This window comes from Mesocricetus auratus, unplaced genomic scaffold (genome assembly GCF_017639785.1).
Source record: "Mesocricetus auratus isolate SY011 unplaced genomic scaffold, BCM_Maur_2.0 Super-Scaffold_100013, whole genome shotgun sequence".
NCBI lineage: Eukaryota > Metazoa > Chordata > Mammalia > Rodentia > Cricetidae > Mesocricetus > Mesocricetus auratus.
The window spans coordinates 71,544,071-71,567,981 of record NW_024429196.1 but is presented as its reverse complement, the minus strand read 5'-3'; the positions used below and the strand labels follow the sequence as shown (position 1 = coordinate 71,567,981).

Here is a 23,911-nt window from a genome sequence, read left to right as displayed (position 1 = left end):
TTTCTAAGACATCACTGCACCTGGGATTCTGAGACTTTGGCTATCATCGGCCGGCACCTAGGGCGCTTGCAGGCAAGTCCTGGCAGAATAAAGTAATCCCTGCTGTCATGGGACTGGCCTGGTATTTTCCTCATTGGTAGTGGAAGACCCTGCCCCCTTCTAAGAGGAACCAGGCTCTGTCCCTCCCTGATCAGTCTTAGGAAGCACAACTCAGGGACAAGTCTTCTGGGATGGGGGTGGAGAGTTGGAGCTTGGCAGCTGCCAGAGCCCCAGGGGCCACTTTCCAGATGAACATTTTGCTTTCGTTTGTCCGCCTGGACTCCTAACCTCACCTGGAGGGCCAGTGGAGTGCAACAGCCGCCTTCCAGTGAAAGTGACTCAGGTATCCGGATGTGACCTTGTTGGGGAAGGTCGTTGGAATCCACCTTGGGGCCAGGGTGGCGCTTTCTGAGAAAACTGGAGTTCTTGTAACTTGAACTCGTAATTATTTTGCCAAGCACTCCTCTATGTCTAAACAAAGGCACCCTCGTTAAGGGAATGACTTGAGAGCCGGGCGTTGGTGGCGCACGCCTTTAATCCCAGCACTCGGGAGGCAGAGGCAGGCAGATCTCTGTGAGTTCGAGGCTAGCCTGGTCTACAAGAGCTAGTTCCAGGACAGCCTCCAAAGCCACAGAGAAACCCTGTCTCGAAAAAAGCCAAAAAAAAAAAAAAAAAAAAAAAAGGAATGACTTGAGTGTGCAGAAGTCTGAGTGGTTCCCATCAAGGTGGAGTCTCTCCTAGTTTTCCCTGACCAAAAGCAACTTAAAGGAAGAAGGTTTATTTGGCTGATATTGTAGGTCATACTCCGTCGTTAAAATCGGGCAGGAACTTCAGGGCTAGTTCACATCACATTTATAGTCAGGAGCACAATGAATGCACCCATGCGTCCTGCTTACTGGGTTGCATATGCTTAGCTAGCTTACTTCGCTTACATAGTCAAGGACCACCTGTCATGGGGGTGGTGCCATCCACAGCAGGTGTGGCCTCCCCATGTCAGTCAGTAATCAAGACAGCCCTCCACAGATACTGCTACAAGCCAGACTGATCTAGGCAATTCCTCTGCTGAGGCTCTTTCCAGGGGATTCTAGGTTGCAATAAGTTGACCCTTAACACTAGCCAGGGTGACATCCTTGGCATTTCCCTCCTTGCTGACCTGGGTTTTAACCTTGCAGACCGGGGAGCTCTGCACAAAGCTGTCACTCTTGGGAAAGAGGTGCACATTGTCGAAGAGACCCAACTCTTCCAGGATTCTGAGCCAGTCCAAACTCTGCTGCTGTTATCAAAGAAGGTAATGTGGTCTGCAGGCAGCCCGCCCTGGTGGGTGTCTCGCCTGGTAGCTTCTCTGTGATTAGGACGGGCTAGGAAGGCTTCTCAAGGTTTGGTGCCTCTGGCCCGGATGAGCTGACCTTTGGACTGTCACAGCATCCTTCCACAGGATCTATAGCTTGGGAAGGAGGCATAGCAGAGCCAAGGAGGTTGAATATATTAAACCCACTAGAGCAGGTGGCTGGCACTTCGGGGTAGTCACTAACCTGCGGAAATACATCCGTGTGCCTGGAACCTGACAGACAGTAGACTGTGCTGGTGGAACGTGATACTGTTGCTAATTTGTAGTAAGAAGTAGCAGGTCACCCTGTAGAGCTCCTACCACCTCCATACTGAGCTTCTGGAAGACTTTGCAGGTAAAGTCTTAGTCTAAGGTGCTCAGCTTTGTACTGTGGCCCCCACGAACCATAGAAACACATAGGCGGGGCTGGAGAGATGGCTCAGTGGTTAAGAACACTGGCTGTGCTTCCAGGGGACCTGGGTTCAATTCCAGCACCCATATGGCAGCTCATAACTGTTTGTTACTCTAGTTCTAGGGGATCTGAAACCTTCACACAGACATATATGCAGCCAAAATACAAATGCACATGAAATAGACATAAATAATTAAAAAAAATACCACATATGTGACCAAAGCAGCCTTTGAAAGCCAAGCTATGCATTGCCTAAAGTTTTCATAGATCATAAAATACTAATTTTAAACTGTATTTTCAAGCAATTAAAAATGTAAAGCTCCACTGGGTATAGCAGTGCATTTCTTTAATTCTAGCATTCTGGAGGCAGAGGCAGGTGGAGCTCTGTGAGTTCAAGGTCAGCCTGATCTGCATAGTATGTTCCAAGACAGGCAGGGCTATATAGAGAGATCCTGTCTCAAAAATAAATAAATATTTTTTACAGTCCCTGAGAAGGGTGTGGTGCTTCACACCTGTCCCAGGCCTTGGGAGGTAGAGACAGGAGATTCAAGAGTTCAAGGCTAGCCTTAGCCACATTGCAAAGTCAAGGCTGGCCAAGGGAGACCGCACTACAAAAATAAAAAGAGGTGTAAAGTCCTTTGCTGGTGCACTGGATAGACATGGCCTGGGTACTAGATGTAGTCCACTGGCTGGAACTTGCCATTCCTCGTCCAGAAGGACAAGGTGGCCTGGGAAGGGGGGCCACCACATTTTACAGCTAGGTTAGGGAGTGGGGTCGAGAATGTGAGGTGTCCCCAGATATCTGCTGTGCTGTGTGTTGCTATGTGACTCACCCATCGCTGTGTGCTCCTCGTAAGGAGATCTCTGTGTGTGTTTGTAAGCTTTCCGTTGATGTGACTGCTGTGAGGACATGTGAGCCTCCTAAGTGCCAAAGCCTGGGTTTGCGCAGCACAGGACCCAGGGAAAAGCAGGAGCAGGACCAGCATCTCCCTGCTAACAGATGCCACCTGCCCTGCTTCATGCCCTCTGGCCGAACGTGCTCTCCTCTCCTTGCCAGGACTCTGATGTGACCCACTGAGAGCCAGGTCCTGGACCACCCTTTTGCCTTGAGGTGCCAGTGCTAACTTCTTGCCTGTCTTGTCTTTGATGCCTGACTCTGACACAGCTGAACTCTGCGGCCTTGTGTTGCCTTTCCCTGGGGGGGGGGTGCACATCTGTGTGCTCCATATTTATGATGCAGTCCACTTTAGGGAGCTAGCCACTGCAGATTCCAAGGGACCGTCAATCACGTACCTGTGTGCTGAACTTCTGCCAGCACCAGGTGGGCTCCTGGACCTGGCCTGCAGCCAGTGACATGACATGTCCCCATCCTGGAAGTCAGCCTGGCAGGTACTGAGCTCTGTGTGGCTAACTGGAGCAGTGTGGCTGATGATGTGGCTCTTCCATCACAGATACAAGCAAGCAGAAAGCACACGACAGTGTCTGCTGCTGGGTGAATTTGCTGGCTTTCTGTTTGTTCTTTGCACAAACAGACAGGTGTTGACAGGTGTGGTCACTCTGGCACGCTGGATTCAGAAGTGAATGATCAGGATATGTCTTTATCACTGGTGCCTACTTTCTTGCACAAGGCAGGACTGGCATTTGAAGAGCAGTAGGGGGTCACCTACAGTGACTCCAGGAGAGCATTGGGGTGTCAAGTTGGGAGTGGGAGGCAGCTGGAGAAGACTGTCGTGAGGTTTTTCTCAAGACGTGAATACAAGTCTCTTCACCCCAGGTCCGGCACCATGGACAGACTTGTCTAGCTCAGTGAGCTAGAGTTTGGGGGAGTTGCCTACCCGGTATGAATGAGGGATTGTTTACAGGAGTGTGGGTGACTCAGAGGCAGCTGCATCAACAAGCAGCCTACTCCAACGTAAGTGACACTCACAAAAGCTGCATCCAGGGAGCTCCCTGCACAGCTGGCAGGGAGCTCAGCAGGTCAGAGTCTCCTCTGGTCAGCGGTCAGTTAGTGCTTATGTAGCCTTGGGGAAGGGGGACTTGTGGATCTTACAACTTTTTGAGCTGAAGTCTCCTTTAGTTTCTGAGGCTCGCGAGCCTTCCTGTACCCTCAGGGAGTGTTTCAGTCAGGGGAAATAGGGTTAAAATTGCCTTTTCTCAGGAGAGAGGCTGATACAGAAATATAATGCACTCAGCCCAAAGTCCAGCCCCAGATATGGAAGGGTGGCATCAGTTTCCATGCCCTGTAGCTCCTCGCGTGGTATTTGAATTCTCCTGGGACACAGTACACCTGCCTGCATTTTCGTACAAGATTTCTGTCTTAGCTTGCTTTTCTGTTGCTGTGATAATCGACTTTGACCAAAAGCAACTTGGAGAGGAAAGTTTTGTTTCAGCTTACACTCCTATCAGAGGGAAGCCGGGACAGGGACTGGAGGCAGGAATTGAGGCAGAAACCATGGAGGAAACTGCTTACTGACTTGCCCTCTGGCTTCTGTTTCGCAACTACCTTATAAAGCCCAGGACCATCTGCCTGAGGGCGGCATTACCCACAGAGGGCTGAACCTGCCTACATTACTTAGCAAATAAGAAAATGGCCCACAGACATGTCCACAGGCCAATCTGATATAAGCAATTTCTCAACTCCAGGTGTGTGGAGTTGGCAATAAAGCTAATCAGGACACTGTTGCTTAGGTCTTGGTGGTCAGGCCTCGTGGCCTGTTCTGAGCCGAGTAACCTTCACTCCATGCAGGGTTTGAATGCACCGTGCCTTTCCCAGAGTCGGTAGAGAAGCCGGCAGCCCCGCCGGTGCCTCCTTACTTACACTGGCTGTTTGTCTCCCGTCCGCAGGGGAAGAAGTTTGTCTATGCTGGCTCCAACTCGGGTGTGGTCCAGGCTCCCTTGGCATTCTGCGGGCAGCACAGCAGCTGTGAGGACTGCGTGCTGGCACGGGACCCCTACTGCGCCTGGAGCCCAGCCGCCAAGGCCTGTGTTTCCTTGCACGAGGCAGTGGGCTCCAGCAGGTATGAGTGCAGATGGGACTGAGTGCAGATGGGACTGAGTGCAGATGGGACTGTGTGCAGATGGGACTGAGTGCAGATGGGACTGTGTGCCCCGTGCCCCGTGCCCAAGCTGGAGAGTAATGTGTGCCTGTTTTCTTACAGGGGCTGGATTCAGGAGATGAGTGGCGACACGTCCCTGTGCCTGGGTGAGTGGCTCTCCTTTGCTTTCCTGATCAGGGTGCCGAAGTTCCTGGTGTTTCCATTCCGCGGTGTTCGTGTGCGTTTTCCTTTCCTTCCTCCTGTCTGAACACAGGTCGAGTGGCTTGCAGCAGACCTGTGACCAATCCAGAGACAGTTCTCTGAGCCGCACAGGGGGTATCGGGTCACTGGGAAGCATGCCCCATCCCACACCAGGCTCTTCTGTCTGCTTAGCCGGGCTCTTTGAGCTAATGTGAAGGAAGGAGCCCTTGGGTATGGCTGAGCAGCCCAAACCTAAAAACAGTGATTTGGGAACATTGTGGTACAGCGTCATGGTTCAGGGAGACAAGCTTACACTAGAAAGGGTAGTCTCATATGTAAAATACCGTTTAAAGTATTTTAAGGCTAGGGAGATGGCTCAGTTTGTAGGGCTTGACTTTGATCCCCAGAATCCATGTAAGACAGCTGGGCATGGTGGTTCAGACTTGTGATCCCAGCCCTAAGGAGGCCGAGACAGGTGGCTCCCTGGAACTTGTGGCCCCAGACAGCCTAGCTGACTCAGCAAGTACCAGACAAATGAGAGACCCCGTCTCAAAAAAAAAAAAAAAAAAACAGGAAGGTAACTGTCACCTGAGGGATAAATGACACTCAGTAGATTTCTGGACTCTATGTATAAACACACATTTGCACACAGAAAATTGCATGAAATTCCCTTCAGGCTATATGTGTGAAATCTTATGTTTAGATTTTGGTTCCCTTCCAAAGATAGCCATCTAGTTTTATATATGCAAATATCCCCAACCCCCAAACTTTTTCCATCTCTGGTATTTCAGACAAAAGGCACAGCTTTAATTAGTTCCTGTCCTCTTGGGGGGTCCCACTGCCGATGGCTGTGCCAGGGACAGACACAGAATCTCGCGGGGATTCCGGTCTGCCTTCCCAGCACGTGAGGACAGACGGGCCCCAGCCCTGTGCCCCCTTCTCTCCCCAGCCATGCCATAGTAAAAGACATGTAAAAAGAAGGTCCCTGGCTGCTAGCTGGCCTGCCTCAGCCGTTAGCAGAACATCTGGCAGCTGACCCTCGGGGCCACTGCAGGCGGAGGAGCTGACCAGTACACAGCCCTCCAGCCTGCTGAGCTTTCTCCAGGGACAGGGTGAGAACGGGATTCCTCAGAGCTGGCACCGAATTCTTCATTTCTGGGGGCTGCTGTCGGGTCACCGATGTCTTTATCTTGGTCCTGAAGATTCCATCTGGCTCCAGCGGGTGAACCGCTCGTGTCTTCCTGTGGGTATTAACCTATTTTTGAGAGCGATTGAGTAATCAGACAAAGGAGTTGTTGACGTTGAGCACATTTATTTTGATGTTCCAGATAAGAGTAAAGAAAGTTTCCATGAGCATTCCTTCAAGCACGGTGGCATAGCAGAACTCAAATGCTTCCAAAAGTCCAACCTGGCCCGGGTGGTGTGGAAGTTCCAGAACGGCGAGTTGAAGGCTTTGAGTCCCAAGTATGGCTTTGTGGGCAGGAAGCACCTGCTCATCTTCAACCTGTCAGAGGGAGACAGTGGCGTGTACCAGTGCCTGTCGGAAGAGAGGGTGAGGAATAAGACGGTCTCCCAGCTGCTGGCCAAGCATGTCCTGGAAGTGAAGGTGGTTCCTCGGACCCCCACATCACCTGCCTCGCAGGCTGTTCAGACAGAAGGTAGTAGGATCACTTCCAAAATGCCGGTGGCATCTACCCAGGGGTCCTCTCCTCCTACCCCTGCTCTGTGGGCAACCTCCTCCAGAGCTGCCACCCCACCTCCCAAGTCCCCCTCCACCGGCACGTCCTGTGAACCAAAGATGGTCATCAACACGGTCCCCCAGCTCCACTCAGAGAAGACGGTGTATCTCAAGTCCAGTGACAACCGCCTGCTCATGTCTCTGCTACTCTTCATCTTTGTCCTCTTCCTCTGCCTCTTTTCCTACAACTGCTACATGGGCTACTTGCCCGGACAGTGCTTAAAATTCCGCTCAGCCCTGCTGCTTGGGAAGAAGAAGCCCAAGTCAGATTTCTCTGACCTGGAACAGAGTGTGAAGGAGACGCTGGTGGAGCCTGCGAGCTTCTCACAGCAGAATGGCGACCAGCCCAAGCCAGCCCTGGACACGGGCTATGAAACCGAGCAAGACACCATCACCAGCAAAGTGCCCACAGATCGCGAGGACTCCCAGCGCATCGATGAACTCTCTGCCAGGGACAAACCGTTTGATGTCAAGTGTGAACTGAAGTTTGCAGATTCGGATGCTGACGGGGACTGACTGAAGCCCGTGTGTCCCAGCCCGTGTCCCACAGTCTTCGTGGAGAGTGTTGTGTTGAGCCCATTCAGTAGCCGAGTCTTGTCATCGTACGCAGCCTCCGTCCTTTGTCTCTTTTCTCTTGGGTTGAGTCTGTGACTTGTTCCTCTTTGTCCTTTTGGGAAACAAATATCTATTCCAGTCTCAAATCCTGCAGTCGCCGGAGCGCTTATTTAAGATGTACCTGAGCCCTTTGTGTCCTGGGGGAGTGACGGCCACCTCTGCGGGCTGAGAAGAACGGCCCTTCCTCTTCCCCTTCTCGTAGAACCACTGAAAGATAATTTAATTCCAGATTGGAAAGGACCTTTTAGTTTATCAGATTGGTAACGTATCACCCGCTGTCCAGATTGGCACGGACTCTTTCTTTCACTTATTTTTTAGGATTTTTGCGCTGGTTATGTTGATGTCTTAGGTCATTTTTTTAACTACCGAAGGAGATGTTTTAATATTCATGAGAAGATGTGCGTTTTCTAGATTTTTGTTATATATTGAGATAAAATATGGCTTATGTCGCTTAAGATTCTCAGGGATAGACTTATTTTTGCTAACTGCATTCTTTCCTGCTGTTAGGAATGTAGGCCTAAAACTGTCTCGTGAACTCGCTCACCCTTCTTATTTTGGTGGGTTTTTTTGTTTGTTTGTTTGTTTTTGTCTTTTAATCTCACTCATTTTGAAGGAGGTACCATTTTCCAAGGCTTGCTTTCCGTACTTTTCTTTCTTTTTCCCACCATACATCTACAAGGTGGGTGTTGAGCGAGGGCAGGTGGCCCAGTGGCTCTGGGTGGCAGTTGAGCTGGTCCTGTGAAGGGAGGAAGGTGTACACCCCGATGGCCCTGCTGCTTCTCGGAACCCGCTGCCCTAACGGATGGCGCCTTCATGAGGACAGCTTTGGTTCTGATCACTTCCTGTCTCTCCTCCATTGCATCCCACATCAATGCCCATGGACTTCCACCGTGAGTGTCCACGCAAGACGGAAATGGGTTGGGTAGTAGGCTCCCAGCCCCGGACAGTGACCACAACGTCCCGTGTGGGCGGCCGCTGCTACAGCCTGACTCCTGCCAGTGTCTTTCAGGACGTTAATGGGTGGTACGATTCTAACATTTGTTTCTCACTTATTGTCTGTGGAGCACTCATTCCATGTAGAGAGTGATGAACTCTGGATTCCCCGTGCCGTGTAGACACCCATCTTCAGCATGACATGATCTCACCATTCGATGTAAACATTTGTGTTTATAAGATTTAATTTGTTTTTATTTTTCTACTTGGAACTGTATATATTTGAAAAGTACCCAAATAAACCAGAGAAGCTTTATCGTTGACTCAGCCGGCCTTTCCTTAGCGGAGGCCGTGTAGGCCTCCTGTCCCCGTGTGACGGCCCTGGGTGGGGGTCGGCCCTGGGTGGGGGTCGGCCCTGGGTGCTTTCCTTTTCTCATTCCGTGTGTCTGTCTCTTGCTTTGCCTTCTCCAGCTTGGGACTTGTTCTGATGACTTCTTCCTCAGTGCCTTCTTTTCTGTCCTCTGTCTCACAGCCTCATCTCCTAAGTCCTTCCCTCCTCCTGGCTCCTCCTCTCTGTCCTGTCTGGGCCCTGACTCGTCTTCTCCCAGAAGCCCCTGGCCAGCCTTGGCCTCAGGGCCCAACAACCGTAAGCGGGTTACTTTGCTGCCACCCTTCCTGAGTGACCAGGCACAGCAGGTGCAGGCGCTGGGGACCTTCTACCTCTTCTGCCAGGCCACAGGTGAGTCAGGGCCTAAGTGTCCATGGCTGTCCCCTTACTCTGCCCTTACTGTTCACTGCTTTTCTCGTGTTCCCTGAGGCTCAGCTATCTTCGCTTTTGGCCCCATTGATCCTGAGATGAACTGTCTACAGTGCGAAGCTGTTGCTAGGCTGCAGCAGGGGTCATCCAGGTGTTAGATCTTTTGGACTTTGTAGGCCGCTGTGCTGTAGAAGCAGCTCTAGGTGTGGCTTGGGCATTGTTGGATATCAGGAACCTGAACCTATGGGACAGCCAAGAGCCAGATGTGGCCTACAGCCCACGGGTGTGCTAACCTGGACTACGGAGGGAATTCAAGTCCAGCCTGGGCAACTTTGTGAGACCCTGTCTCGGAATTTTAAAATAGGAGTAGGGATAGCATGGTAGAATGTGCGACTAGCGTGTACAAGGCCCTAGTGGTGGCATAACTAAGTAAGTACATAGATAAAGCATAAAACCATAGGGTGGGGGTCTCTCCCTATGCTGTAGAATACAGCACAGGACATGCACTCTGAAAAGATGTTAGTTTACCAACACCATGCTTTAGCTCAGGCACACGCAGAGCCCCCCTCTATCTGTGGGCTTTGGCTTTTGTGCCGAGGTGAGGAATGGTGCTGATTGCAAGAAAAAGCAAACCTGGTTTATCTGTTTTTCAAGACAGGGTTTCTCTGTATTGTTTTGGAGGCTGTTGTCCTGACTGTAGACGAAGCTGGCCTCGAGCTCACAGAGATCCACCTGCCTCTGCCTCCCAAGTGCTGGGATTAAAGGCCTGTGCCACCAACGCCCTGCATTAAAATTGCTTTTTTATTAAAGCTAGGGCTGGAGAGATGGCTCAGAGGTTAAGAGCACTGGCTGCTCTTTCATAGGTCCTGAGTTCAATTCCCACCAACCACATGGTGGCTCACAACCATCTGCAATGAGATCTGGTGCCCTCTTCTGGCCTGTAGGCACACATGCAGGCAGAATACTGTATACATAATAAATAAATTTTTAAAAAATTTTCAAAGCTATGGAGAACTTGAAAGTGCCGCTGGTGTTGTTAGCTCTAGGATTCTGGGGCCTGTGTCCTCTGCTGTGTCTGCAACATGCCATGGGCAGCTGGTGGCCCCATAGAAGCTGTAGCTGACGTAGAGGACAGATGTTGCTGTGGATCTGAGTGCTGTGACGTCATCAGTGGAGATGACGGCTGATTGATTGGTTCTCCTATTTGAGTTGAGGTCTTATTCTGTGGCTGCCCAGGCTGCCCCTGAACTCCTGGGCTCCAATAGTGCCCCTGATTCGGCCTCTCAAATCCCTGGGCCTCCTGGTGTAGGCGGTTACGTCCAGTAGTCCTGCTCTTGTGCTTGGTACCGTGGACCGAGCCTTCGTGTAGACACCTGCTTGTTCTTCAGTAAGGTACTTCAAGGTTCATTGTTTATTTGTGTGTGTGTGTGTGTGTGTGCGCGCGCGCGTGTGCATGAGAGGGTGCATGAAGGGAGCCAGAAGAGATGCCCTGGATCTGGGGTCACGTATGGTTGTATGTCACCTAATGCCAATGCTGGCCATGACTTTGGGGCCTCTGCAAGAGCAGCAAGTACTCTTTAACTACTGAGCCATTTCTGTAACCCTTCAGCTGGGTATTTTAGCCTCAGGTAGCCAGTGGAAAATCCCATGTCTCCAACAGGCTTGTGTCTTGGGCAGTCGTATAGCTCTTCATGGGTACTCTCAAGGGAGCTGGAGAAGCTCAGGCTTGGGTCCATCCAAAGTGGCAAAGGACCCGGGGCCCCGTTCCTGGGAGACAGGCAGCCTGTGGCCAAAAGCATCACGTTTTGGAGATGTTTCTCAGGTATTTGTTACTATTAGCAAGGATTTCAATGACATGGGTCCCCAGGCTTGGGAGAGAGTAAATGACCGGGGCCTTGAGGAAGACAGGCTTCGCTGTTAAATACACAGAAACCACACCAGGCATCTCAACACAGGGACTCTGAAGCAGGGAGTCATTTCCTCATGTGATAGGAAGGCTAGGCGTGAGAAGGAAGGTGGGCTTCTCCAAAGACAGAGCTGTAGGAAGCCACCAGCCCGGGCAGCAGGGCAATGAAACTGTGTTAACTCACATTGCCAGGCCTCTGAGCTCTCAGGCTGGACCTGCATGACCTGCACCTACCCCTGCCAGCAACACCACAGCCCTTACCGCTTCTGGCAGCTACCATACGAGGCTGGAGACATGTTCTTCATACACTTGGATCAGCCTTCTCCCAGGCAGATGTAAAGGAACACTAGAGGCCAGGGACCGAGGAAACACAGCTGGGGACCATGAGGACCAGAAGGGTGCGGAGTGGGGGCGGGAACTGAAAAGGGAGGAGTGTGTTCCTCTCCCAGCCCCTCGGAATGAATTGGGCAAGGGCTAGGGAGGTAGCTCAGTGGTTAAAGTGTTTGCTGTGAAAGCTTAAGTACTGGGGATGACTCCAGAAGCCATCTAAATGCTGGTTAGGCATGGTGACCCACCTGTAATTCCAACCTCAGTGGAGACGGGAACCCCAGAGCACGCTGGCTGGCAAGACTAGCCAGGTAAGCCTTGTTCTGGGTTTGATTGAGAGACCCTGTCTAGGAATAAGATGGAGAAGTGAAGATGATTCCTGATAAGCCAAGCCTCCACATACACGTACACACACGTACACCCGTACAACAACGTGTGTGTGTGTGTGTGTGTGTGTGTGTGTGTGTGTGTGTGTGTGTGTGTGTGTGTGTGTGTCTTGAGCAGATGGGGTACCAAATCCCCCTCCCTTATCCTCTTCCTCCTGTCATAACAAACTGACCACATCTGGGGTTTTTGTTTTCTACCCTGTCCTCCACTGAGGCAAGGCAGCTCGGGAAGGCATTGCAAGCTTTGGCTGGTTATGGCCAGGTGGGCTTTGGTGCTGTGGACATGCAGGGGCCTCTGCTGTCCCTGAGCAAGTGGCAGGGTTGGGCCTAGGTCTGCAGACAGAAGCAGAGGCTCAGAGGCTCCTGTGGCTTTGAACTGAACTCCCTGCAACTTTTCTACAAGACGCTGTGTATGTTCGGGTTCTGTCTGTGGCGTCTGCTGAGGAGGCAGAGGCAGCTGTCCCAGGTGAGACTGCAGTTGACTCTCCCAGTCCTCATCCTAGAGCCCAGAGCAGGGTGGGGCAGGTCGGGAACCATGATCTGGGTTTTTCTCCTTCCTAAAAGCAGCTGTTTGCATGATGATTGCTGTAAGCGGCTTGGGACAGGCTGATTAAAGGCCTGACAAGCCATTTTTAGAATATGAAACTTAAAGAGAGGGTACACAGGGAATTTCAGGTCCTTGGCTTGTGTCCTGGTGCCCACACTGGCTCTGCTGGTGACCCCAAGCTATCTTGGGGAGCCTCCCCCCCCCCCAGAGGGTTGATCGGAAGTCAGCTAGCTAGGCTTGCACTCAGGACCCGTCTGCCCACCCCGCTCCCACCCAGGCAGGGCCTCCATGTCATCTGGGTTGGATGAGTGTTCACCGGGGTCTGAGAGGTGTTGACACACCCCTGCTGAAGGAAGTGAGATGACCAGGGCAGGTAGCATCGGGAGCACCAGAGCTGCCCCAAGCACGGAAAGTCAAGCTGCCCACAGCCTAGAGCTTGCAGGACCTCTATTTTAGTGCCAGGAAAGGCAGCAGGACCTGGCACGACCTTCCTCGAGCCTTTGTATCTGAGTCTGTGCAGACCAGCACAGCACTGAGCTCCCTGTGCACACCCAGCCAGGTGCCGCAGGGACTGGAGCTACTGTATTACCCCACGTTGCACTGAAGTCACTTCCCAGGTGTCCTGATATGACTGGTACATTCATGTTTATTCTATTCTGCTGCCAGTTACCATAGGTTGGCACATGTACACCGCATACCACACCATATACACTCCATACACACAACACATATGCTATGCCACACCACACACCCCACATACACCACACTGCACATATACACATATACCACATTCATCATACCACATGTCCCACACATTCCCAACGCCATATATACTACACTACATATACCACACCCCATCGGCGGCACCACATATACCAGTAGTATATACATATACTACATCCCATCTGCTGCACTACATCACACTCATACCACATAAACCACACCATACATACAGCCACACCAATACCACATCACACATGACACACCATACATTCCACTTAAGCCACACCACAGACACTACACCATACATACCATGCACATACCCCACGCCACATGCCAAAGTACACATACACCTACATACTACTCCCTCAGTCCATAAACACCAAATACGTCACACAAAGACCATATACGCCACACAGCACACATACCAGATAGGACACACACACCACATGGCACACAGCAACATAGAACACCGATGCCACAAATCACACACCCCGTAAAGCACCAGTCCACGCCATGTGCACATTCCTACAGCAGTCACTCCAGACACAAAAGCATACCCAGCACACACATGGCCTGAGCCCACCCTGACCTAAGACAGTAACTTCAGCTCCTTCACTCATGGCACAAGCAAATTGCTTTTACCAAGCAAGGCCCCAGTTGCATGTTGGGGTCCCTCCAGCTGGCCCGTTAGCGGCTAGAGCTTTGGGGCTCCCTGAGACTGTGGAAACTTCTTCTCTGGGACTCCTGGGGTCTGGGCAGCTGCAGGCTCTGGGCTGACAGGGGCTCTTTGGGCTCCTCTCTGTCCCTTCCCTGCCCACCAGTGCTGAAGAGTACTCATGGAGACCTCTGTGAGCAGCCAGGTGGGTGGGGCTGGAGGAGATGGAGTGTCTTCCTTTCTCAAGGAGGGTAGGGCACACAGAAAGTCCCCCCATCCAGTATCCATGACCTTTTAAGAGCATCCTCAGCCATTGGGCCTCTTCCTGGTTCTGGTCCTTCAGGGGGTGGTAAAGATCACATGAACCTTGCCCTGAGACTCAGGACTGGGTGCCTAGTAATACTTCCTGGAGTGTGCTCAGGGTCAGGCTGCCCGCTGCTTCAGTTCACTAATTCACCCTAATGATGGAAGCCGAGAGCATCATCCGTGGCTTTGAGCAGTAGGCTTTGGTCCCCTAGGGTCCAGAACCCAGCATACTCATTACGGGGGTGTGTTCCAGGTCCACAGTCCTAAGAAACCATTGTTGGTGGCTAAATTGTCACCTCTCAAGATCCCCAGGTGCAGTCCTGACCACCTGCATGATGAGGTGTCTGGGGACAGTGACTCAGGGCCAGGGAAAGAGGCTGACACACTTCCTGCCGACTTGATCTTAAGCCTCCCTCACAGGTAACAGACATGCTTGTACTTGATCTTGGCTCCAGGCTAACAAGGGCCAAACAAGATGCCGTCTGAACTTGCAGTACACACTGCTTAACAGTGTGTGTACTAATGTGATATGGCTGCTGGGGGAACCCATGAAATCTGAGGCTACTGTGTGAAGGAAGGTATGCTTAAAGCCCCACGCTGCTAAACTGTCCTAGGTCGTTTGGAAAGGATACTCTGGAGCTGAGGGAAGCTTTGAAAGAGCCTTTGTGGCTCGAGTAGGGGCTTTGGGAGAGTGGACAGTCCACGGGGACCGGTGGGTCAATGAGGTCTCTACCAGAATCCCTCCCGGCCAGGAGGCCTAGTATCCACCGACTTGATGCCAGGAAGAACCCACGTATGTATGTCCAAGTTGGCATTATGACAGAATACCAGGGGAGAAGGTTTCACTGTGGCTCACAGAATGTGTCCCCAAGGAAGGCATGGTAGCAGGAGCATGAGGCAGCTGAGCACACTGCATCTGTAGTGTGGTGAATGCCAGCCAGTGCTCAGTCTGTGCTCTCGGTACCTCCCTCTCCCTCTCCTTCCCACCTTCACCTGCCCTCCAGGGTATCACTGTGTAGCCATGGCCGGCCTGGAACTCACTGTAGATCATGCTGGCCTCCAAAGCACAGAATCCGCCTGCCTCTGCATCCCGAGTGTTGGGATTAAAGGTGTGTGCCGCCACACCCAGGATTTCTTTTTAATTCTTTCTACTCCAATCTAGATGAAATCCTCACAGGAATGTCTAGAGGCCTGTCTCCTGGGTGATTTTAGATCCACAAAAAGGTATTTGGGGCAGGTAGCCATAGGCAGAAACAGCTCTTATCTTCAGCAACCCCCCCCCCCAGCTGGGCCATGAGTAAAATCTGTGTTAACCAGGAGGAGATGGTGTCACACACCTTTTATCCCAGTGCTTGGGAGGCAGAGGCAGGTGAATCTCTGAGTTCTAGGCCAACCTACCCTCAGAGCTAGTTTCAGGTCAGCCAAAGCTACACCAAGAAACCCTGTCTTGAAAATCAGAAACTGTGAGCCCTGTGTATGGGATGTGTCTGGGCAACTTGTGACACATAGGTTCAGTTCTGGGTCCACCACCCAGTGCCGGATGGCACAGTGCTGATGGGGTTGCACTGCCTGCTGGTTTTAACATTCCTTTCCTCTCTTTAATTTCCGCACTCAGAAGGAATTGGATAGTTAAAGAACAAGCAGTAAGTACCACTTCACTGTCTCTCATGTCTGAGTTATGCCATATTTAAGTTTATAGGTGCTTGAGTGGACCCTTGTGGTGTGGGATTTGTGGCCAGTACTGAGGAGCTTTGCAGTTGGAGGTTCCTGTTCATGGGGTTTGGGAATTAGCTCCAACTCAAGCTACCTGGATTCTCTGCCTGAGGGTTTGGTCATGGTCATCCTTGGTTATAACACCACAAGAATTAGTTCTTCAAGTTTGATTTTAGATGGATGCCCACCTGCAAAGGAATGGCTAATACAATATGGTTTCATGAAAGGCATTGAGTAGTTCTGTAGCAAGAGGCCCTTGGTCCTACGATCTGCAGGTGTACACCTAGGATGTGGATGTTGTAGATGCAGGTCCACAGAGTTGCACCTGTCCTGGACATGTACAGGCCTATGTCATGCCATTGTTCCCTTAACAAACTGTATCACAGTGATTTAAGTAGTGTCTGCATAGTGATAGACATTATAAGAAATCTAGAAATGATTCAGTCTTTAGGAGGAGGTATGTGTAGGTCTTCTGTAATCATGTCTTTTGAAGTTCTCAGGGATCTGAACTAATGCCTGCAGATACTGAGGGATGACTCTGTCTGTGCTCCCCAGTTGATGGACATCTACGTGTATGTGTACATATACATGTAGACACATTCATATACATCTATAAATACATGGAGTTGTCTGTGGCTAGAACTGAAAACACTTGAGTGAAAAACAAATTATAGAATTTATTTTTAAAGTCCACAAGTCTACAGCCAGATGGGTAGCCACAAATGCTTCTGGAACACCTTTGGAATGAATGCCCCTCAGAGACTGTGGCACATTCCTGGTTTTTGTTTGTTTACTTTTTAATCATCTATGTATTTATCTAATCATCCATCCGTTTATTTGAGACAGAGCCTCAGCATGTGCCCTGGTTAGCCTGGAACTTTGGGACTTGCTATATAGCTCGGATTGGCCTTGGGCTTATGGTTAGTCCTCTGTCTCTGCCTCCTGAGTACTGGGATGACAGGTGTGTCACCCAGCTCAATTCTGTTTCAGATAGTGGCTTTCTAAATTATAAAAGTAACATTTACTTACAAGCTCTTGGGAAATGTATTAAAAATTCAAGGGGCTGGAGAGATGGGCCAGCGATTAAGAGCACTTGTTCTGGGAAAGGACATGGGTATGATTTCCAGGACCCACACGGTGGCTCACACTACCAGCACCTCCAGTTTGAGAGGAAAGCCTCTGACATCAGCGCAGGGCTGGCTAACTGATGAAGGAACCAGATATAGGTGACTAGATGCCAAGACTGGTGAAGGGAGGATCCATGCCCAAAGGAATAAACTAAAAATCTCTTTAGAAGTCCAGTCTGTGGAGCTGGGTCTCAGTATGGTCACCTAGCATACATGAAGTCAGAGGTTAGATCCTCAACACTCCATCAGCTGTGTTCAGGGCTACATGCCTATAACCCCAGCACTTGGAGGTGAAGGCAGGAGGATCTCAAGCTCAAGGGCATCCTTGACTACATAAAGGCTGGCCTGGGCTACATTGAGATCCTGGAGATCCTGTCTCGAAAAGAAAAAAAAATGCATCCCACCTGTTACCTGTGACCAAGTACTAAACTCCCTGCGTAGTGCCTCAGAGCAACTAGAGCAGGGAGGCTGAGTAAGTGTAGGCATGGTCAAGGACCAGGGTCCCCAGCAAGAGGTGCCCTCGTTCCTGCTGGTGGGGTGCTTAGCCCAGTCCCGGCAGACCTGCGCGCACGAGCGTGCGTGTGTGTGTGTGTGTGTGTGTGTGTGTGTGTGTGTGTGTGTGTGTGTGATGAGAAAGTGGCAGGGACTGACTGAAGGGTCCTGCCTGCCCAGCTCAGCGTGGCCCAACATAAACCCAACAACAGTAGCAGACAAAAATGCAGCATCACGAGGCTGGCTTAAATCATCAGGCCATCTTCAGCCAAGTCCGAGGTAGGGCCATGGAGTGAACCATGTATGAGTGTAGCTGCCTTGTCTTGCCTTTCCTTCACGATGGCTGGAGTGGAGCCGGTCCTGGCACGGCCCAAAGCTATGAGACCCAGGCTATGTATACCCATAAGTCAGCTCTAACAGAGGGGTGACCTGTTACCATCCTAACTGTTTTGGCCTTGGGGCCAGAGCTCAACTCCTGTTCATGATTCCCCAGACATGACGACCCCCAGGTACTAAGAAATCCATGGTCTGAGGCTGGTCTAGCTTCTGCCTGCTTAGGGGTCTTCTGTTTGGGGTCACAGAGCCTCTCCCCCTCAGCACTATTCTCAATGTCCCTGACTTGCCCACTTTCCAGAACCCTGTCTGTCAGATAAGTTGAAGCCAGCCACCCCATATATGGTGGAAATAGGTAGTCTTATTCTTGACCTCTTTTCTTTTTGAGACAAGGTTTCACTATGCAACCAGGCTGGCCTTGAACTAACAGAATCTGCCTTTGCCTCCTGAGTGCTGGGATTAAATATATATGCCACCACACTCACCTTAGGTTCGTTTTTTGTGTTTGAGATGGGCTCACCATATAGCTCTAGATGGCTAGAAACTCACTGTGTAAACCAGGCTGACCTCAGACTCATGTGGGTCCTCCTCCTGCGCTGACCCCCCAGTGCTGGCCTCAGACTCATGTGGGTCCTCCTTCTGCAGTTGACCCCCAGTGCTGTCATTGTGGGTGCATACCACCATGTGGCTAGTCGTTCAATAATTAGTATAAAGACTCAAAGGACCAGGCATGGTGAGGTGATGCACACATGGAATCCTGACACCTGGAAGGTGGAGCCAGGTCTACCAGGAGTTCAAGGTCATGTGGAAGTTGGGTTCAGACACCTGCAGAACAGGTACCACACCTCCACTCACTGGGGAGGTTGAGGCCACGTATTATGGAAGGCACAAGCCATGCAAGTGTGCTCTGAATAAAGGTGCTTGATGTCAGAACAGGAAGCCACCGAAAGCTAAAAGCAGGTGTGGAACTTTGTGGCTCCGCCCCTCCAGGAGAGACTGGTACAGAGCTGGAAGCTCCCCCAACTCACTATCAGTCCATTTGGGGCCGGGAGGGCCTTTCATTTGGGCAGCTCCCGAGTCCTGAGTGGAGATGTGGAGAGAGTCCGTGTGTCCACAGGTCCAGCAGATGTCCGCTTCACCTGGGAGAAGAACAGACGTGCCCTGGACATGTGTGTACCTGTGCAGACCCACATGCTGCCTGATGGCTCAGCCCATGCGCTCAGCTGGCTTCGGGACACCATCCAAGAGACCACCGAGTACAGCTGCTCTGTCCTCTCCTCAGCAGGGAACCAGACCTCAAAGGTTCAAATCACCGTGATGAGACATGGTAGGTTTAGCCCCCTGTCACTATTTAGCCTGTCTAAAGACTGTCATGCATAGCTGCAGTTTGAGGGTTAACCTATCTGGGGAAGATGAAGATTTGGCTTTTCACTGCTTTATGGTGAACTGATACACACATGCACAAACACTACAAACATACCCCATATGTGTATGTGTGCCATATGCATGTATGCCTGCACATACATGCATACATACCAGACACAGCTGCACATGCCACATACGATTATACATGCGGTGCCACTTACATAACATAGACACACAACACATACTATACACTTCCTGTCTCCCATTCCCCCCAAGGGAAGCTGAAGTGATGTTACTAAGGCAGCAGAAGCTGGGAAGACCCGGCTCTTAAGTACTTACCATGCAAACTTAAGGACCGGGGTTTGACCCCAGGACACCGCACCTGGTTTGGGATCTTTTATCACTGAGGCCAGAGTTCTGTCTTCATGTAAGGTCAAGGGTCTGATTTCCATGTGTTCTTTTATTGAGCTGCTGGGTTTTATGGGGTGTCTTGCGGCATATCTCATAAAACGGGTATGAAAGTAACCATTTTGAAAGCTTGATCCCTGGGTGCTGGTGTAGTTGGGTGCCCACAGTCCAGACACACCACTCTGGCATCTGAGGTCACTGATGAGGCTGGGCACTGCACCTGAGCCCTCCCCCCAAGTTTCTGAGACAGTCTCACTCTGTATCTGTCACCTGAGACCTTTTTGATTTTCTCTGGGAGTTTGTTTTCTCAAGTAGTAACAATTCAAGATGGCCTGGTCGTTCCACGCTTTTCTAGACCCATTAGATAGGAAGTCCTTGCCCTCGCCCCCAGTTCTGGGGCATTTTCTTGGCCATGTTCACTATTTTCCATCTACTGCTCAGAAATTTTTCCCAGATGTGCGAGCTGGACCACTTCCCTAAGGAGCTACCTTGCTTTTTCCCGTCATCTCTTATCTCTTCTACTTCCTCATACATTTTTCTTGTCTTGGCTTTCTAACCCTTAATGGGGTATTGTGTCTTTTAGAAATGAAGTTTTGGTCTTACTGCATTCTGCTGGTTCACTGCTGACACTCTTCTCTCTGTCTTACACAATATGGATAGACCACATTCTCCCCAATTTTCTTCTCTCCAAGTTGCCTTTTTCAAAGCATGTGATCTGACCAAGTGTCATCTGCATGGCTTGGGGCTCGCCAGGAAGCCAGTGGTCAGAACTGCTGGGTGAGGAGTTCAGAAGTCTCCTGTGGGTGACACTGCGCACGGTGGTGAGGGAACAGGGTGGGGCACAGTTCTCCTTCCATTGAGCATGCTGCAATCCCTGCCTTCCCCTGGCTCTTACAGAATACAAGTTCTGTCTCAGCAGAGGTGGGACTCGGCATCAAAACCCCACAGTAGCTCAGACCTAGAACAAGAAACAGGGCACAGCAAGGCACAGCTGGGTTGGGGATCTACAGACTTAACTGGGGAAAGACGACAGGGCTTGCTCCTTCGTATTCAATGTCCACTCAGTCTGCTTGCTATGTTCCCAACCCAGAGACCGTTGTGTTGTGCTAGGGCAGAGGGAGAGTGGCCCCTGGTTGTGCAGTCTGTTAAGCCATATGCACCCTAGCATGCTACTCCTCCCCCATCCAGATGACGCAGCATTGAGTGTGCCACAGACCTTGCTGTGAGGTTGTCCTGCAGGCAGCTGTCTCACAGCTTTCCACTTTCCAGGTCCCCTGCAGCTTCCTTTAGTACTCTCTTCACGGTTTTACACATAAAATGTTCCTGATGTGCTTCAGGGGGTTCTAGAGAAAATGCCAATAACTCACTATCCACGTCTAAGCAATGGCCTGATGCTTGTCCATCGGGATGAACCAGAATGGACTTTCAAATTCTCACCAGGAGGTAGGGCAGCACTAGCAAGCAGCTGCAGTCACCAGAGAGGCACAAGGCAGTGAGAAGCTAATTTACAAGGATGAAGACATAACTGATGCTGACACAGAAGCCCACAATGGCCAGTGATTTGCCCAAGGTGAGCAGCTAATGAGGAACAGGTTGGCAGCACCACACCCAAGCTATTCTATACACACACACACACACACACACACACACACTAGCATCAAGGATTATAGGATGATTCAGTATTAATCTGTGCCACCCAAAGTGTTTCCAGGTCCAGCACAGCTGCAGCAAGGTGGAAGGATTCTTAAGGGGGGGGGGCACGCACCACTCACCTGTGCTATCAGAATCAGCCTGCAGGGCCCCCAAGGATCAAAGGGAAGAATTAGCTCCCTCTCCCTTTGTGGCCAGCAGGTTTGAGCTTCAAAGTTAGGGGCTCCCACGGCATTCTGAATGACCACGGGGCATTATTACTTGCTGTTCACACTGGATGGGCTCATGTTCATGAGATTACTTCTGACACTGGTGGCATAAGCAGCAGTTCAAGGACACGATAGACCTCACTCTCATGTGCTGTTGGCTTTGTTTTCAGAACCCAGAAAGCACAATTAGGGGACCATGGAGAGTGAGGGGCAAGGGAAATCTCCCCCAATCCCTGAAGGCACAGCCATGCTGGCTCCCCAGGATTCTAGCAATTCTGGTGAGAGCTGAGTTTTGAGCTTCGGCACGTGCTCTTACGGAAGGGATCTACAGGCTCACCTGCAATGTGCAGGGTCTCTGTCACCCAGAATGTGACAATGGGACCTAGAGATCAGGTCCCCTGGAGCCTTGGAGAGCAGCTGTGGCTGGGAGAAATGGGGTGAATGGAGACACTGACTGTGAGGTGAGGTGGCGCATACCTGGAATCCCTGAACTAGAAAGGCTGAAGCAGGAGGATTCCAGTTTAGGTCTAGCCTGGGCTGTAGAGTGAGTTCAAGGTCAAGCGGGTCAGAAAAAAGCAAAACCATTAGTGAAATGCAAAACCCACTGGCTCCAAGCTCTGCCAGTGAGGGGATTCCCCAGTGGGACAGATGACGAGGGCAGATCAGAATTGGGACTCACCCACCCCTCACCTATGGCATGGTCCCAATGGACAGTGTGCACTTATAGCCGTAACCTTGACGCTGCTTGTCTTCCAGAGGCATTCCAGCAGGAAAAGTGGAGCCAGGAGCTCGCTGCATGGCGCACTGTGGCTGGGGAGCATGATCGGCTGATGCAGGGCTGGAGGAAGGCATGGGTACGTACCTGGCTACCAGGGGGCCTTTACAAGGGAACCCTACTTTGCTAGTGGGCCCCTCTGGCTCTCAGCCTTCAGAAAAGTTCTGCTTCTCTATTGCCCCAGGGGATTCTGGGCTGTCACCGGGGCTAGCAGAATCAAGGTGGTAGAGGACCAAGAGAGGTTTGTGGGTCACGCACAAGTTCATAGCTATCCGCTGCCCGGGGCTACCCCAACCCCCGGACATGTCTCCTGGAACACACCGCTTTCATGAAAGCAGACTAGCTGCTGCTGCGGAACATGGAAAGAGGGTGCTCCGGCCCAGCCCCAGTGGGACTGTTACTACCTACAGGCCTGCAGAAGTGAGGGCATCCCCAGGCATGGTGTCCTCACGCAGGCCCAAGTCACTGTACAGCAGGCACTTCGCAGGATTTACCTTGGGATGAGCTACCACACACAAGTGGAGAGCTCTGTCCTGGGGAGGCCTAAGTATGTGTGCTAAATGAGTGTCAGGTTGTCAACAGTGGCGTCAATCCTTTCCATCAGAGCCTATGCAGGTCTCAACTCAGCCATGTGACAACAGCCCCTTTCTGTCTGGAGCACACAGGCCTCCGAGTGCTTAGGGAAACCACCTGGGCACTCTTTTCCTTAAACCCTGAGTTGGTGGGCTGTGCCCATAGCAAGAAGGGCCTATCCTAGTAGGTCACAAACTCAACCTTGCTTTTTTTTTTTTTTTTAGGAAAGCTGCAAGGATACCTGCTAGCCACCTGAGGCAGTTCTCAACTGACCTAGCTGACACCAGCTGCAGACACAGCTGATGAAGGCACCAGCACCTATGGCACCAAGCTGTTTTGGTCTTGGTTGGCTCCACACACAGCCACTGGCCACTGCCTGAGTGGCCCCTCCTTGAGGCTGGGAATCTCTAGGCCAGAACTCCAATAGTGGGTATGAGACAGAGACCAGGACCCTTTTACGTTAGCTGCTTATGTAACAGAAGGGTCAGTTGACTGGCAGGAACAGGTAGCAGAGCTGGTTAGGAGGCTCTGCAACCAAGCAGTTGGTAGAGCAGCGTGTGACAGCTAACCTGATGGGGCCACCCCCGCATCATCCCCAGGACTTCACTGCACACTCATGCCCCTCCCCCAGGGTCAGCACAGCTAATCTCCGCTCCGGTTTTGTGGCTCTAAGCCAAGCCTGCTGATGTGGCCACCTAGTGAACAGGTCACTGATTTTGTTCCAGGGTTCACCCTGGGATAGAGAGGTGACATTTCATGTGAGAATATTTTGCCTTAAATATGAGGAAGTTGCTCTTTGCTAATCTCAGAACACAGGGCTGTTTTCCAAAGCACAGTGGTTCCCACCCATGTTTACCCTGTCAGCGCTCCGCTTCTGAGGTAGAAAAGCCAAACAAGTCAATTATGCAAACCTTCTGGTGCCGTATTAAACTGTTTTGCCAGTGCTGAGTAAATGTGTATTGTAGGTGCTTCCAAGTTTTTATATTACAGTCTTTGAAGCTTCTGGGTGTGTGAGACCTGGGGAGTTGTGACCCAAGAGAAACTCAGCCTTTAATCTTGGTAGACATGTCTCTTCTTGTCAATCATAAAACAACTCTGTTCAAAACAAAGCCACATCCCTCTGTGATCCCTGGAGACACTGGCCTGCTCAGTCTACTCAATGTCCCTTCTTTCTGGGACAAGTGAGTCAGGTAACCTTCCAGGTGTGTGGTTAGCTGGTCCGTTCTCAGTCCAGTGTGAAAAGGGATCCTGAGGCCAATTCTAGGCAGAGGCACTGCCTGGCCCCTACTCACCCATCTGGCCAATGCACACTAACCACACTTGCAGCCCCATCATACCTTTGCAAAGGAGTTTTTTATG

The 23,911-nt window shown here is 51.1% G+C and overlaps 1 protein-coding gene across 13 annotated transcripts in view; it reads left to right on the top strand.

Annotated features, from left to right (window-relative positions):
* The window catches only part of Sema4d (semaphorin 4D), a 107,369-nt gene extending 83,869 nt beyond the window's left edge, over positions 1-23,500 (top strand). For 7 of the 13 annotated variants that reach the window (XM_013110616.3, XM_013110618.3, XM_005066304.4 and 4 more), the window contains 4 exons: positions 1,212-1,327; positions 4,623-4,795; positions 4,937-4,980; positions 6,343-8,616. In XM_013110616.3, coding sequence (XP_012966070.1) covers positions 1,212-1,327; positions 4,623-4,795; positions 4,937-4,980; positions 6,343-7,268 — 1,259 coding nt within the window. In that variant the 3' untranslated portion in view covers positions 7,269-8,616. Of the gene's footprint in view, positions 1-1,211; positions 1,328-4,622; positions 4,796-4,936; positions 4,981-6,342; positions 8,617-8,832; positions 9,040-15,522; positions 15,551-18,689; positions 18,900-21,960; positions 22,059-22,776 lie in introns of those variants that run through there. The other 6 variants (XM_040755964.1, XM_040755968.1, XM_040755967.1 and 3 more) reach the window with 6 other exon arrangements.
* Positions 23,501-23,911: the final 411 nt, after the last annotated feature.